The following is a 12,575-nucleotide window of genomic DNA, read 5'->3' as shown; positions in this document are numbered from 1 at the left end:
TTTCTCCCAGCTGAGGCAGAGAGCAGGGAGAAAACAGAACCAAAGCAGTGGAGCAACAGCTCTACCACAGCGAGGGGTTGGCGATGTACCAAGCACATTCCTTTGCCAGCAGTTAGTCTAGACCATGAAACTGGCTGGGGATGACTTAATGGAAAGCATGAGGCTATGACTTTGGCTTCTTGTTTTGGAGGGTGGATAACTTTAAGGCTAAAATTAGCTTTCCCCGAAAAGGTGGACAAAATCTGTGAAGCTGTGGTGCAGTTATTTCCATGCACTTTCTTTTCAAAGAGTTTGAGCAGTAATTACAAATGACTTAAGAGTGTCCTCCTTTTCCCATATGCTGTTGCACACATAAAACCTACCACAAATCACAAATAAAAACAGCTTCAACCGAAGATGAAACACACACAGCAGAGACAGTGAAAATCATTTGTGTTTGATGGACTTCTTCTACGATTTAGTTTGAGGCTGTCGATCAGTGAAAGCAAGAAATGACACAGCACACATGAGAGGAACTCAAAAGTGAGAAATTCCTTAAGCGTGCATGCTTATCAACATCTGGAAAAAGAGCAGAAACAAACCCTATGGCCCCTGTAGTAAAGAGGCTCTGCTTCATGGCACCAGAACAAACAGGCCAAAGCCTGAAAATTATCTGGCAAAGAAAGGGCTTAGGACACTAGGAAACTCTCTCACACACTCTAACATTCCCAGACGGGACACTCCTAGGAGAGATGATGACTTTTGTACTTGAAGTGAAATGATGGGCTGCAGGGCGCTCTCTGGCACACAGGGGACAGAGAGCAGGGAGAAGTCCATGGTGACGCGCTTGGTGCGCACAGAGAGCATGGACTCCTCAGTCTCCGTAAAGAAGCGCAGGACATTGATAGAGTGTCTCCGTACAAACTTCTCCGTCTGCCACGGCCAGCCGTACAGGTAAGGTGAGGGAGTTAATGGTACAAGTTAACAAGAGGTGACTTTCTGACGTATTTTAGTCACAACAAGGGGACCTCTGACATGCCTGAGGCACACTTAAATGCATGTCACAGGATGCCCACATTTGATTTCTAATAAATGTTGTATGAAATGACTTTACAGGCCTCTTGCAGCACTTTCTGCGATGTACCTTGTCCAGAGAGTTGCCCTTGTCATTGTTCTTCTCATGCAGGCTGTTGCCAGAATCAGTGCTGATGAGTGAGCCGCGAGAGTCCGCGTGGCGCACGGAGTTAATGTTGGGGGTCGACGACGTGTGAGGTGAAGCTGTCGAAGACAAAAAGGAAGCCGTTTTATATTTAGTCAAAAAACAAAATGTTATACTGTATATATTTTTTTATTTAATTGTTTTCATCTGTCCACTCACAGGTGCCAGAGATGACTCCAAAAACATCTTTGTGCAAGCTGGTGTCCAGAAAGGTGCTGGATCTGGGCGGCGTCATCAAAGCGTTGGTAAGAAGTGAATCTTCTTTTCCATTCTGAGGAAGAAACAACAGTTTAATGGACACAAACCCACAAACTATATCGGGATCTATGTAGGTATGTAAGGAACACCACACAATGTGTGTGAGGGGCAAGTCTTATGAGGAGACCCTAGGTCCTAAACAATCTGTGGTTGGTCATTCAAATGAACAGAGTTTAATGTTTTAAAGATACAGTGTGGAATTGAAACAGCAAAAAAAATAATTATTGTGCTTTGTAATAAAACATAAATGTGTTTATTGAAAATAAGTGAATATACTGTATTATTCTAAATGCATATATGTATGGCTGAATATATATATATATATATATACATACACATTTTCACTGTAAACATGGTCATTTTTGTATAGTAGATGCAATACTAAAAAGAAGCCACTAGGTGGCTCCCTTACATTGTTGGAGTGGTTGATGGTGAATGGGGATACTTCCTTCACATTCAGCCTGTTGACGTTCTCTTGGAGCAGACCAAACAAGGGAAAGTACAGGGTGGCCAACCTGGCCTGCTGGCTCTGAAAAACAAATAAATCACCTTAACAGCATTTCTCAAGATCACACACGTCAGATACTGAAGTGAAGTGGAAATGCAAGAGATTGAGGTGAGAAGGAACAGCTTACTTTGGAGGCGTAGCGCTCATCAAATGTGTGTTTTATCATAAGGTTCTTCAGCACATGGATAGCTATCTGACGAACGTCCCTGAACTCCTGCAGAGCTGCACTGACCTCCCTGAGCAGCAGCCCGACCAGGAAGTGGTTCTTACAGAAGTCATCTGTCAGCGAGTAATCCATCTGGAGGTCTGAGAGGAGAAAGACGAGGAGAAAGAGATTAGGTTCGGCTTACAGAGAGGTTAGTGAAGGATGTGAAAGGGTCACAAACAATGAGAACATTTCTAAATGAACGTCAATCTTACACAATTAAATTAATAACAAGAAAACAGGAAAGCTTGGACAGACTCCCGATTATTGATGCAATTAAAACCCCGGGGAAGAAATGCGAATGTCTCCCTTTCTGACAAATGATTCTTGTTACCTTTCATCTAACAATCTACATGACGTTTTACAGAAAGGCTTGGATTTGGTGTTTGACAGGTGCAGGCTGAGTAACTGAGCTGCTGCTCCACATCAACGGTGATCGTTGTAGAAAAAGACAAACCAGATAAAAGCTTATGATTGAACAGCGGCAGATTTCCAACAATATCTAAGACGAGTAAATCGATCCCAAATCCCAGAAGATCCCCAAGATGACTGTGTAATCAAGCTAAACACACTGTTTTGTCTACTTTAGTCTAAAACCTGAATTTCAAGCATGCAAGGATAAAAAGATCATATGTTTTAGGAATGACGTGTGAATTTGTGTCTTTTGGAATCATTCTCATCCCTAGTCATAAACTCCAAACGACTTCACACTGAAAAAACTACCTGTACACTTAATCACCCACATCTGCACAAAGAGCCACTCTCAGCTTCTAAACACACATACGGCCGAAAATCATAAAACAGTTTAACGTTTCCGTACAATGTGTAAAAAAAAGGATAAATCAACCGGGATGCAGTAAAACTGGAAGATTAACTGATTGAGTTCAGCTCTTGGAGCAAATCATTTGACCCATTCTTATCCTGGTTGGATGATTAGTTGGAAAGCTGCTCTTTCTGGAGATGATATGCAAACAACGCACCTTTGCACCTACCTACTAGAGTATCACATGACTCCACCGTATCATTTGGAGATAATAAAGCTAATTGAGGAACACAGAAAAAGACAAAGCACGTTCTGTAGAATCACAACTACAGAAAACCTGTTTTATTACTATTTAATTACACTTTCATTATATATACACACACATGAGTTGTAGAATAAGTAGAACAATTTTATTTGTCTGGCCTTTGACAGCAAAGCAATTTGGTTGGATTTCAATATTCTACTCAAACACAGGCAATGTTAGCAGATCAGGTTTGGTACTTGAACAAAACGTAGATTTGATGATCTCCTCACCTTGAAATCTCAGTATCCTTCCCTTTCCAAATGGCATGGGAAGGTTTAAGGGGACGTAGTGCTCATGGTTGCACACGACACGCAGGAACTCGAACCTGAACTCAAACAGCGTCTGCATTCAAAAAGTCAGAAACCAGCCAGGCAGCTTTAATACAACACTCAAACACAACCTTGTCCAAAACATTTTTGGAGCACAGCCCGATATCATCCATCGGGACGCTGACCAGACATTTTTTTTTTTTACAGAAAAGCTGTCGTACAATTTGTATGTATAAAACGTTACTGTATGCATTGTGTACCTTTGGGTCTCCAGGCATAAAACAGTTGATATAGTTGTTGATCTGCTTTAACACAAAGCCTCTGTCCATCAGGTTGAAACAGCGCTACAGAAGCATGGGGGGGTAAATAAATCAATCAATATACACTTAAAAACTCATGGTGCTCTCAAAACCATGCCGGTACAGTAGCTGTGGCTCCTGACCTTGATGAAGACCGCCAGACTGTGGTTGGCGTTCCTGGCAGCATCTAGGTTGTCTTTGTATTTCTGAGTGATGTGTGGCATCATCATGTTGACCAGAGTCTCCACAGTGTGATGGAAGGCTGCTGAGAAGCGCTGATTCCTGGACAGCTGCAGGACACAGCAGGCATGTTCGTACACATGTTATTACACAGCATAATGCAGTTCAAAGGAGTCCCATGAAAATACCATAACCAACAATGCATGAATAACAAGTATGGTTTGTGTAACCTCATTATTGTCAAAAACACACGAAGGAGCCTACGCAGTTGCATTGAGTCCATGTTCCTTCATTACATATTGCTGTTTTGGTCTTTTCGCAGGCTTTGTTGACAATAACTAAAGTAAAGAATATCCTTCGCCTTGTACTGTAACCATAAGCTCACAGTTTCCACACTGGTGACTTACTCTTGTGGAGCATTTACGTGCTTCCACTGTGGCCTCCACATACGCCAGTGGAGGTTAAACACAACGATGTGGTTGCTTATAGGGTACGAACAAATGCAGCCAATTAGACTGCACAGCATTGTGGGACAGACTGTGGATAGGTAATACTTTGACTGTGGTACTGCGGCTGTCCACAAGACTTGGCATGTTGTAAACCACAATGAAGAAGCTAAGCTGTTATAAAGCAGACACCCCTGAGTCACACACACACACACACACACACACACACACACACACACACACACACACACACACACACACACACACACATGTTGTGGCAGACTTACCCTCACTTTACAGCTCTCAATCAAGTACTGAGCCATGGACTTGATTAAGGCTTCAAAGAAATACCAGGAGTACTGCGGGGCAGACAAACATCAATCAGAGAACAAGAAAGAGGACACTCATGTCAGTTGTAATCACACACCATGTAATCCTTTAAAAAAAAAAAAGTACAAATATGTTACCTTGAGAAGCTTGTTACTCGTGAGGAAGTCAGTGGAAGGCTTCAAGATAGCGGTCATGGCTTTAGCTAACTCCTCGTGCACTGATCGGGTGGTGGAGGACGTGTGAGGCTCAGTCTTGAATACAAACTGTATCCGACACATGCGGAGAGAACTATGAGTACAAAACACTCAAATATAGACATCGAGTTGTGATATGTGGAATGTGAGTCTCACCTTTACATACGACCTCAGGTAGTGCTCCAACCCCTCCTCGTGGCACTGGGCAACAATGTGAATCATGACCCTAAAAAGGAAGAAATTGAAAAGTTAAGCACATGTGAGCAAAGAGGCCTCACTTATTTTACTCACAGATATGTTTTCAATTATTACCACAAAGTCTTATTGAGATCATTGGATCAAAAGCACAGTGACATTGAAAATAAACAAAGACTTGCACTTAATTATGACCTTCACAGATCATCATCTTGGTGTTTTCAGTTAGGAATTTAAAAATAGTTGGATTTATGGAAACAATCGTTAAAAATCTGCAACATTTTGCTGAAAGTGTGATTGTTAATTTGTGTATTGTTATTAACATGAAATTCATTGAATTTTAAGCTGTTGTTTAGTCAATGATCGTCATAGGGAAACTTGCTTGGTGACGTTGACTGCCACATCCTCTTGGGTGGCACTGGTTAGCACCCTGAACAGCTGATTCAGGGTGGTGGGCAGGAACTTAATCATCACATGGCTCTCCATGGCGTGCAGACTCTGAGGGCAAAACATCCCAGACATATGTTTATATAGAGTTTGACTGTATGGCTCTTAATGTGCACTGAGGAAAATAAATGTGGAAAACAGGAACATTATCTTCTCTCACCACTCAAACAAAAGAGCACATGAGGCTAATGAATAAGAATGTGTGAAGAAACCAATGTAAAAACAACAACGACAGAACGACATGCGCGAAAAACACTCTGCTAATTACCCACAACTTATGCTTCAGTTGTCTGGAACATGGCAGAGTGTAGGTACTGGTGCATCATTGCTGCGTACAGGAAATTAACACATGCGCTGCCAAGTCTCTTGGCGAGCTGCCAGTTAACATGGCTGACCTGCTGTTTGACCGACTGGCTATTGTTCGTGTTCACTGCTGTGTTTACACCCAAGAGATGCAAGTGTTGCTCTGCATGTCTCTGTCTGCCAGGGGAACAGTAAACTGAGTTTCCAATGAACTGGAATAAGAGTGAGGGATGAAAAAACAAAAAAACCTGAGCTACCAGCTCCACAGTAAAAAGATATTTGCACGTAAGGACCAATTAAATCTTGTATAAACGGCAATAGAAAAAGCCCTTCACAAACTGTCCAGAAGAATGCGCTGTTGGCAAGCTGAAGCACAAAGTAGAACATTAATCTCCCACGATTCAGATCCAAGCAAGTGTGACTGTCTGCGGTTTCACGGTGAGCATGAGCTACGGTTAGCAGAAAAGTTATAGTTTGAAAACAGTTCTGACCTTTTCCTTTCAGGTATCCAAAAAAAACATCAAATGTCATTCTGTTCAGAATCAATTCCCAATCCTCCATTTATGCATCCTCGCGGAGCATGTGCACTCAGTTATACAGCATATGCCAACACTGAAACGTATGTCAACATTGTGGACTGTGGTTTAAATATGTAGCACTAACAGTCTCTCAAGCATGTGCTCACATCGCTAGCCAACTAATTCACATATAAGACGTTAGCAAGACCTTTAATAAAGAAATAAGGTCCACACATTTTGTTAGATATAAACATAAGTATATAATTCCAATAGAAACAAATGTAAATATGAAACATACAATCTTAACAAATTGAACAAAATGCATTTTGTAATATTAATTGGCATGTATTTAAGTCACTATTTGAACCAAATCCCTAGTTTTCATTGTTTTACCTTCAGGTATTTGACCAGTTCTCCTCCCGACACCTGGGATGCAGGTTCGGTGCTCTGACAGTGATCAAAGAAATTGTGCAAATGTTGATCCTATGAGAGACACATAACACATAAGTTTATTTCACAAAGCTTTAATGAAACCACAGCACAAATTCAGATTTGAATAACTAAAAAAAGGGTAGAAAACAACGGGTGCAGATGAATAAGCAGTATTACTACACTCAGTTTGTTAAAAACAAAAACTAACCTGAGTGTAGACGGTGGACACGAGGTGAGTGGACACCTTAAATAAAGGCTTGCCTCCATCCACCCATTTGACTTCCGGACCTGAATGCTGTAATACAAAGAAAAAGCAACAATCATTTAATAAGTCATAATATTTTAATAATAAGTAATATGAAAATAACAGTTTTCTTTAAAGAATGATAGGACTCTACCTTGCTGGCACCTTCCTGACAGTTGAGGTATCCAGCAGGCAGGTTGGCAGCCACAGGGATCTGACTCTCGTTCATGGTCACCCGGCCATCTTTCAGCAGGGGGAGCCAAGCGTAACCCACTGAGAGCAGAGAGAGAGAGAGGCGAAGTCGGATCACAGCATGATGCTTCAAGCCAGTTCAAATATACAAAACACAGATCTTTTAAACGTTGTCATTGTGAATCAGGAGACCGTGTGAAACTACTGGAGATTTGGTGTTGCAGTGTGTTACCTTGAGCCTCAACCAGGTCTCTCTTCTTGGTGCTGGCCTTGCTGTTGCTGTCACAGCTGACGTGGTGGAAGGTGAAGAGCAGATGGTGTTTCTCGTGGAGCTGGGTTGGCAGCTCAATCTTAAACTAAGGAATGAGACCACAAACAAACATTCAGTCATTAAAATGTATTGACTTGTGTTTTTAAGACATTTGTTGTAGTGCGTCTTACCTCATCGTAGAATTCAGGGTTGTGCTGGTGATGTAATACTGCAGCAAAGGCATTTTTGGTAAACAAGGGTCCTCCGGGTCGGCCATAGATGCACTGTGGAATGATAACAACAGTTAGTTGGCTCGTGAGATGGGAGGAGATGTTCCCTGGGGAAAGATTTAGGTGTACCTTCAGTGAAACAGCCTCTTCCTCATCTGAGTCCTTGAACTCAATGCAAACAGCTATGTTTCTAGCCTGAGGACAGAAAACAACGAACAAAGTTGACCCAGTTAGCCACGATGAAATAAATGTGTTGTAGACTTAGGCCACAAGAAAAAAAGGTTGTAGGCTACATCATCATTATTTATCCTCCTGTGTCAATTAACATACACAGTTACACTACAAAATACCTTTGTGAATGACTTTTGGCTGTCGTATTTCAAGAGCTTGGGGTAGACATAGAGGTGATTGTTGTAGATGGTGAAAGGCTGAGAACATTTGGCTATGCACGGCACAAACTCCTCCACTTCAAAGAAGATGTTGGTCTTCTCACTGACATCAAACTGCTTCACAGGAATGTAGGATGAGGTAACACAATCTATATACAGAAGCAGGAGGGAGGGGAGACCAAATAATCAGCCTGCAGACAACGTAACCGATCTGCCCTGAGCAGGGACCGCTTTCATCTCTCATGTTGACTGCACAGAGCAAATTTAGAGGCCTTACTTGTCAAGTCTGGGGCTACATTGTCAATGGTAACATCAAGGTTTCCTAGGATTACAGGCAGCTTGGACATCTTCTCTGGCCTGAGGAAAGGAAAATAAACTCCAGTCAATCCTTCGCTATCATCGATAAATGGTATATTTACACTCACACCACGTTCACAGATGTTTTCAAAACTGAGCAGGATTTTCCAAAGTAAAACGTATAGGAACATATGTTCCACATTTGCCTTTCCAGAGCATCTGCATGACCACTTAGAGAATGTATAATACAGAGGAATCACAGAAGCGTTACTAACTTTCTGAAATCAGCCAGCAGTTTGAGCACATCGTCATTCGATAGCTTGTTGCTGTCCTGTCTGTACAGAGGCGAGAAACGAGCACTTTTGTCAAGCGTCCCTGAAGCATCTTTAAACAAAGACCTGCAAGAAGGAAGAAGAAGAGTCAGGCATTTCTATTGTTCTGAACGCACCTACGTAAACAGTTTGAAGGAGCAAATGTACAAGAATGTAAATGTTTCATTGGACAAAGGAGGAATGTTTACAGTCTAGTGCAACTGACAACTATGTCCTGATTGATTAATCATATTTCTTATCGATTAACATATTAATTGTTTAGCTTGTCACAAACAAAACTACTAAAAAACATCCATCACAATTTCCAAGAGCACAAAAGAGACATCTTGAAAAAGATATTCAATTTACACGGATATAAAACAGCAAGCACCAACTCTTCAATGGTCAACAATTCAGATAATGTTATTGAAAATAACCCCCAAAATGAGAATTATTAAAGTCAAAGTCAAGTAAATTTGTTATTTAGTTTTTATTTTATTTAATGTTGTGTTGGTCTTTGGCTTGTATACACACAATGGTAGATGTGGAATAATGAATTATAATCCAGAAAGGACATTTTTAGAAATATTAAGCAGTTCATAATAGCATAATGCTAATTACAAAAATAAATGCTATTACTTTATTCTTTCTCTAAGTAGGTTTAATTTAATTTAATTATAATAAGTGTTTAATGTCTCGCATTTAAATCACTATTGTGTCCATCCTGAAAGACTGTGTGTGTGTGTGTGTGTGTGTGTGTGTGTGTGTGTGTGTGTGTGTGTGTGTGTGTGTGTGTGTGTGTGTGGGCTGCTGTACACAGAGCTTCTTGCTGAAAACTGAAAGGTTAAACCTTATTTCTTACACACAGAATAGAAGTTAAAACGCTTAACTATTAAAAGAGAAAAGTACCTTGCTGCCCAGGCGAAAGGCATCCTGTACTGGCCTAACCGGCAACATGCCAGCTTGGCATTTTTCAGGACCTTCTGTGCCACCTAGTGGATAACAGGAACACAGTACACACACAAGTGAGCATGCTGCCATACACACTGAATCCCATTACAACCCACCACGGCCCCTTCAGGGTGCGCAACCACATTTGTTCAGCCAAAGTCAATGCTTGTGTTGAGCGTCTGTGTGCAACTGGTCAGCACTTAAAAACAAGGATGATTATCTCCGTATAATGTGGAATAATCTGGTGGAAACTGCTGAGTCCCGGGGATCATGCTGCCCCGTGTGAAGGACAGTGAGGGAAGTTTGTGGGTGGGTCAGTACCTTGGTGGAGTCTGAACTCTTCGTGTACGGCTCGGCACAGTGGTTGATTCCCCCCTGAAGAACCTTCTCTATGCGAGCCACCAGGAAGATATCTGGGTGGGGGCATGTTATCGAGAACACTCCCTGAGGGCAAGATGAAAATGTTAGAATTGCCTGAATGTGTATTTTACATTTGAATTGATAAATTTGAATATAAAACAAAAGACACATTTAGGTGGGGGAGTTGTTGAGCAAGCCTGGTGTTTTTCTAACGGCATGCCAGAGATGGCAATGTCTGTAACAATTATTGACTGAATGATTGTCATAAAATGATGTACATCCATGTTCACCAGAGGTTGAATCTTAATGACTTCCCATTTGTAGTTTTGAGTGAAATGTCTCAACAACTATTGGATGGATTGTCATTAAATTATGTACAGATATTTATGGCCCAATGAGGATGAATTTGAATAACTTTGATGTTCCCCTGACTTTTGCACAGGCGCCATCATCAGGTCCACATTTTAATTTGTCTAATACCTGCAAAACTAATGACATTCCTCAGCTTTACTCTGTGTTTAGTGCTGATTAGCAAAAGAAAAAGATGATAAACATTATACCAGCTAAACATCAGCATGTCGGCATTGTCATTGTTAGCATGCTGATGTTAGCATTCAACTCAAAGCACCACAGTCAAAGGGCCACCAGTATGGCTGTAGTCTTTTTTTATCTTGAGTTTTTTTTCTTCTGTATATTTTACCTGTCTTGGATACTGCATGGCTGCCTCTGGCACCCCGTGGACCACCCGTTGCCCCTCAGGGTGGGTGTCCCCTCCCCCATTCATATACTGACTGGTGTTACTGGGCACCATGCCCCTTACGGAGGGGTGGTTTAAGTCCACGTGGAAGTCGGAGGAGATCTTCCTGCCATTCTGGATGTCAAACAGTGACAGGGTGACATAAAACGGCTCCACCTGGAGAAGAAGGAGAGTAAAACATTCAGTACTGAACAGATGATGCTGATGATTGTTTCAACTTGTGCATTTTGTCAACCAGTCTGCATAGACACCATAAAGTTAACTAGATAGTTACTGTATTATAACTACGACTTTCAACACCTGGACAACAGGACTCCTGACAGCAAATGTAATACATCACTTAACCGTCTTACATGCAACGCTTCACTCAGCCAGCCTAAATAATGAATGACACTACAGGTAATGTGCACAGCCTTATATAGTTCCAACGCTACACAAAATAGCAATGACTAGCACTACTCTCAATGAAAGTAAATATAAACACAAAAATAAATGTAATGGTACATTACTTTAAAGTGATTGTGTGTATGTCACGTCGGTGTCTCTGTGGACAGAGTCATGACATGTTGACTCTTCAGTAGACAGTTTTTGTTGGGAGGGACAGCAGGACATCAGGCTCCATTATACAGATTGCTCGCCATTACTGAGCCTGTAGCCTGGTTGCTATGCCAACATGAGTCCTTCAGCGGCTCAAATAATGAGGTCAGTCCATCCGGCTGCTCTAACAAACCATCTCCTGCATCTTCAGTCAGCCGGATAATGATATTTCTGTTATTTAGGGCCTTTTGTGAGCAGAAAAAGATCAGTCTTACGTTTGTGGTCGGTCCCTCCTCGTTCTCGGCCACACAGCTTTGCAGGTTGAATGACAGGTCGTTGCAGTTCACCAAAACACGCTTGCCAAACTTCTCCTCAAACTGCTTCACATCCGGCTCTATTCCTGAGAAATCTAGTTTCTGAAGACAGCACAATGGAAGTTATTACATTTCATTAAGGAGCGTCAGGTTGGATCTCATTACCACACGGGAATAAGTGAACTAAAATGTGCTTTACACTTAATTACCTGTGTGTCAGGGTCCAGGGTGAACAGCTTCAACCTGGTCTCGTTCCTCATCCTAGACTCGATATCTCTTGCACTCTGAGGAGAAAAAAAGGCATTTCCTAAATGGATTTAAACCACAAACTGCCTGAAACGTCAGACTTATTGTCTGAGAGATTTCCAGTCAGTTGGTTTTAACATTAGAAGATTTTTTTGTCATCTGGAAATGAGGCTTCATATTTTACAGGCTGAACACGCTGGGCAGACAGGCTCAGAGGTGAGAGTCAGGTGGTTCCAGCACACACTTCAGTGCAGCACACTGTAACCTGACAAACTGTTTCCCAGTTAACTGTTACCACCAGTTTCCATGCACATATGGCTTTACTATAGCGTGCCACTCAGTGCTGTAACAGCATGAGAAGCAGAAATAAAACACAACTATTGCAGCCTGTAAGTCAACAGTCAGTTCATCATTTATAAAAACAGATGTTTCTATCTTGATACAGGTGTCATTAAGTCAAAGCATGGGTCAGCTTTTCCCATTAGAGGATATCTTGTGTTGAATGCATGTTTTAAGGAGACAGCACAGGTGAATAGGGTAAATATACAAATTAGGCATTCTCTTATTAAATATGTGCATAAGTTGCATATATTTCTGGAACAGAAATCTGAACATTGCATAAAGTCAGGTTAAACATTTCTGTTTAAT

At 41.5% G+C, this 12,575-nt stretch overlaps 1 protein-coding gene across 8 annotated transcripts in view; it reads right to left on the bottom strand.

The window, feature by feature from the left end:
* Nucleotides 1-12,575, bottom strand: part of zmp:0000001200 (dedicator of cytokinesis protein 9) — a 74,455-nt gene that overhangs the window by 13,038 nt on the left and 48,842 nt on the right. For all 8 annotated transcript variants that reach the window (XM_029459856.1, XM_029459858.1, XM_029459859.1 and 5 more), the window contains exons 10-34: nucleotides 11,891-11,965; nucleotides 11,643-11,783; nucleotides 10,774-10,986; nucleotides 10,035-10,157; nucleotides 9,672-9,754; nucleotides 8,727-8,849; nucleotides 8,432-8,511; nucleotides 8,116-8,303; nucleotides 7,895-7,960; nucleotides 7,727-7,819; nucleotides 7,518-7,641; nucleotides 7,248-7,366; nucleotides 7,058-7,144; nucleotides 6,811-6,900; nucleotides 5,532-5,647; nucleotides 5,111-5,180; nucleotides 4,898-5,023; nucleotides 4,718-4,789; nucleotides 3,948-4,094; nucleotides 3,766-3,849; nucleotides 3,467-3,578; nucleotides 2,092-2,270; nucleotides 1,869-1,985; nucleotides 1,358-1,469; nucleotides 1,124-1,257 (exon numbers count right to left, since the gene is read on the bottom strand). In XM_029459856.1, coding sequence (XP_029315716.1) covers nucleotides 1,124-1,257; nucleotides 1,358-1,469; nucleotides 1,869-1,985; nucleotides 2,092-2,270; nucleotides 3,467-3,578; nucleotides 3,766-3,849; nucleotides 3,948-4,094; nucleotides 4,718-4,789; nucleotides 4,898-5,023; nucleotides 5,111-5,180; nucleotides 5,532-5,647; nucleotides 6,811-6,900; nucleotides 7,058-7,144; nucleotides 7,248-7,366; nucleotides 7,518-7,641; nucleotides 7,727-7,819; nucleotides 7,895-7,960; nucleotides 8,116-8,303; nucleotides 8,432-8,511; nucleotides 8,727-8,849; nucleotides 9,672-9,754; nucleotides 10,035-10,157; nucleotides 10,774-10,986; nucleotides 11,643-11,783; nucleotides 11,891-11,965 — 2,874 coding nt within the window. The remainder of the gene's footprint in view (nucleotides 1-1,123; nucleotides 1,258-1,357; nucleotides 1,470-1,868; nucleotides 1,986-2,091; nucleotides 2,271-3,466; nucleotides 3,579-3,765; nucleotides 3,850-3,947; nucleotides 4,095-4,717; nucleotides 4,790-4,897; nucleotides 5,024-5,110; nucleotides 5,181-5,531; nucleotides 5,648-6,810; nucleotides 6,901-7,057; nucleotides 7,145-7,247; nucleotides 7,367-7,517; nucleotides 7,642-7,726; nucleotides 7,820-7,894; nucleotides 7,961-8,115; nucleotides 8,304-8,431; nucleotides 8,512-8,726; nucleotides 8,850-9,671; nucleotides 9,755-10,034; nucleotides 10,158-10,773; nucleotides 10,987-11,642; nucleotides 11,784-11,890; nucleotides 11,966-12,575) is intronic.

Source organism: Cottoperca gobio, chromosome 21 (genome assembly GCF_900634415.1).
Source record: "Cottoperca gobio chromosome 21, fCotGob3.1, whole genome shotgun sequence".
Classification (NCBI taxonomy): Eukaryota; Metazoa; Chordata; class Actinopteri; order Perciformes; family Bovichtidae; genus Cottoperca; species Cottoperca gobio.
The sequence above is the reverse complement of the archived record's forward strand: the minus strand, read 5'-3'. Positions and strand labels throughout refer to the sequence as shown.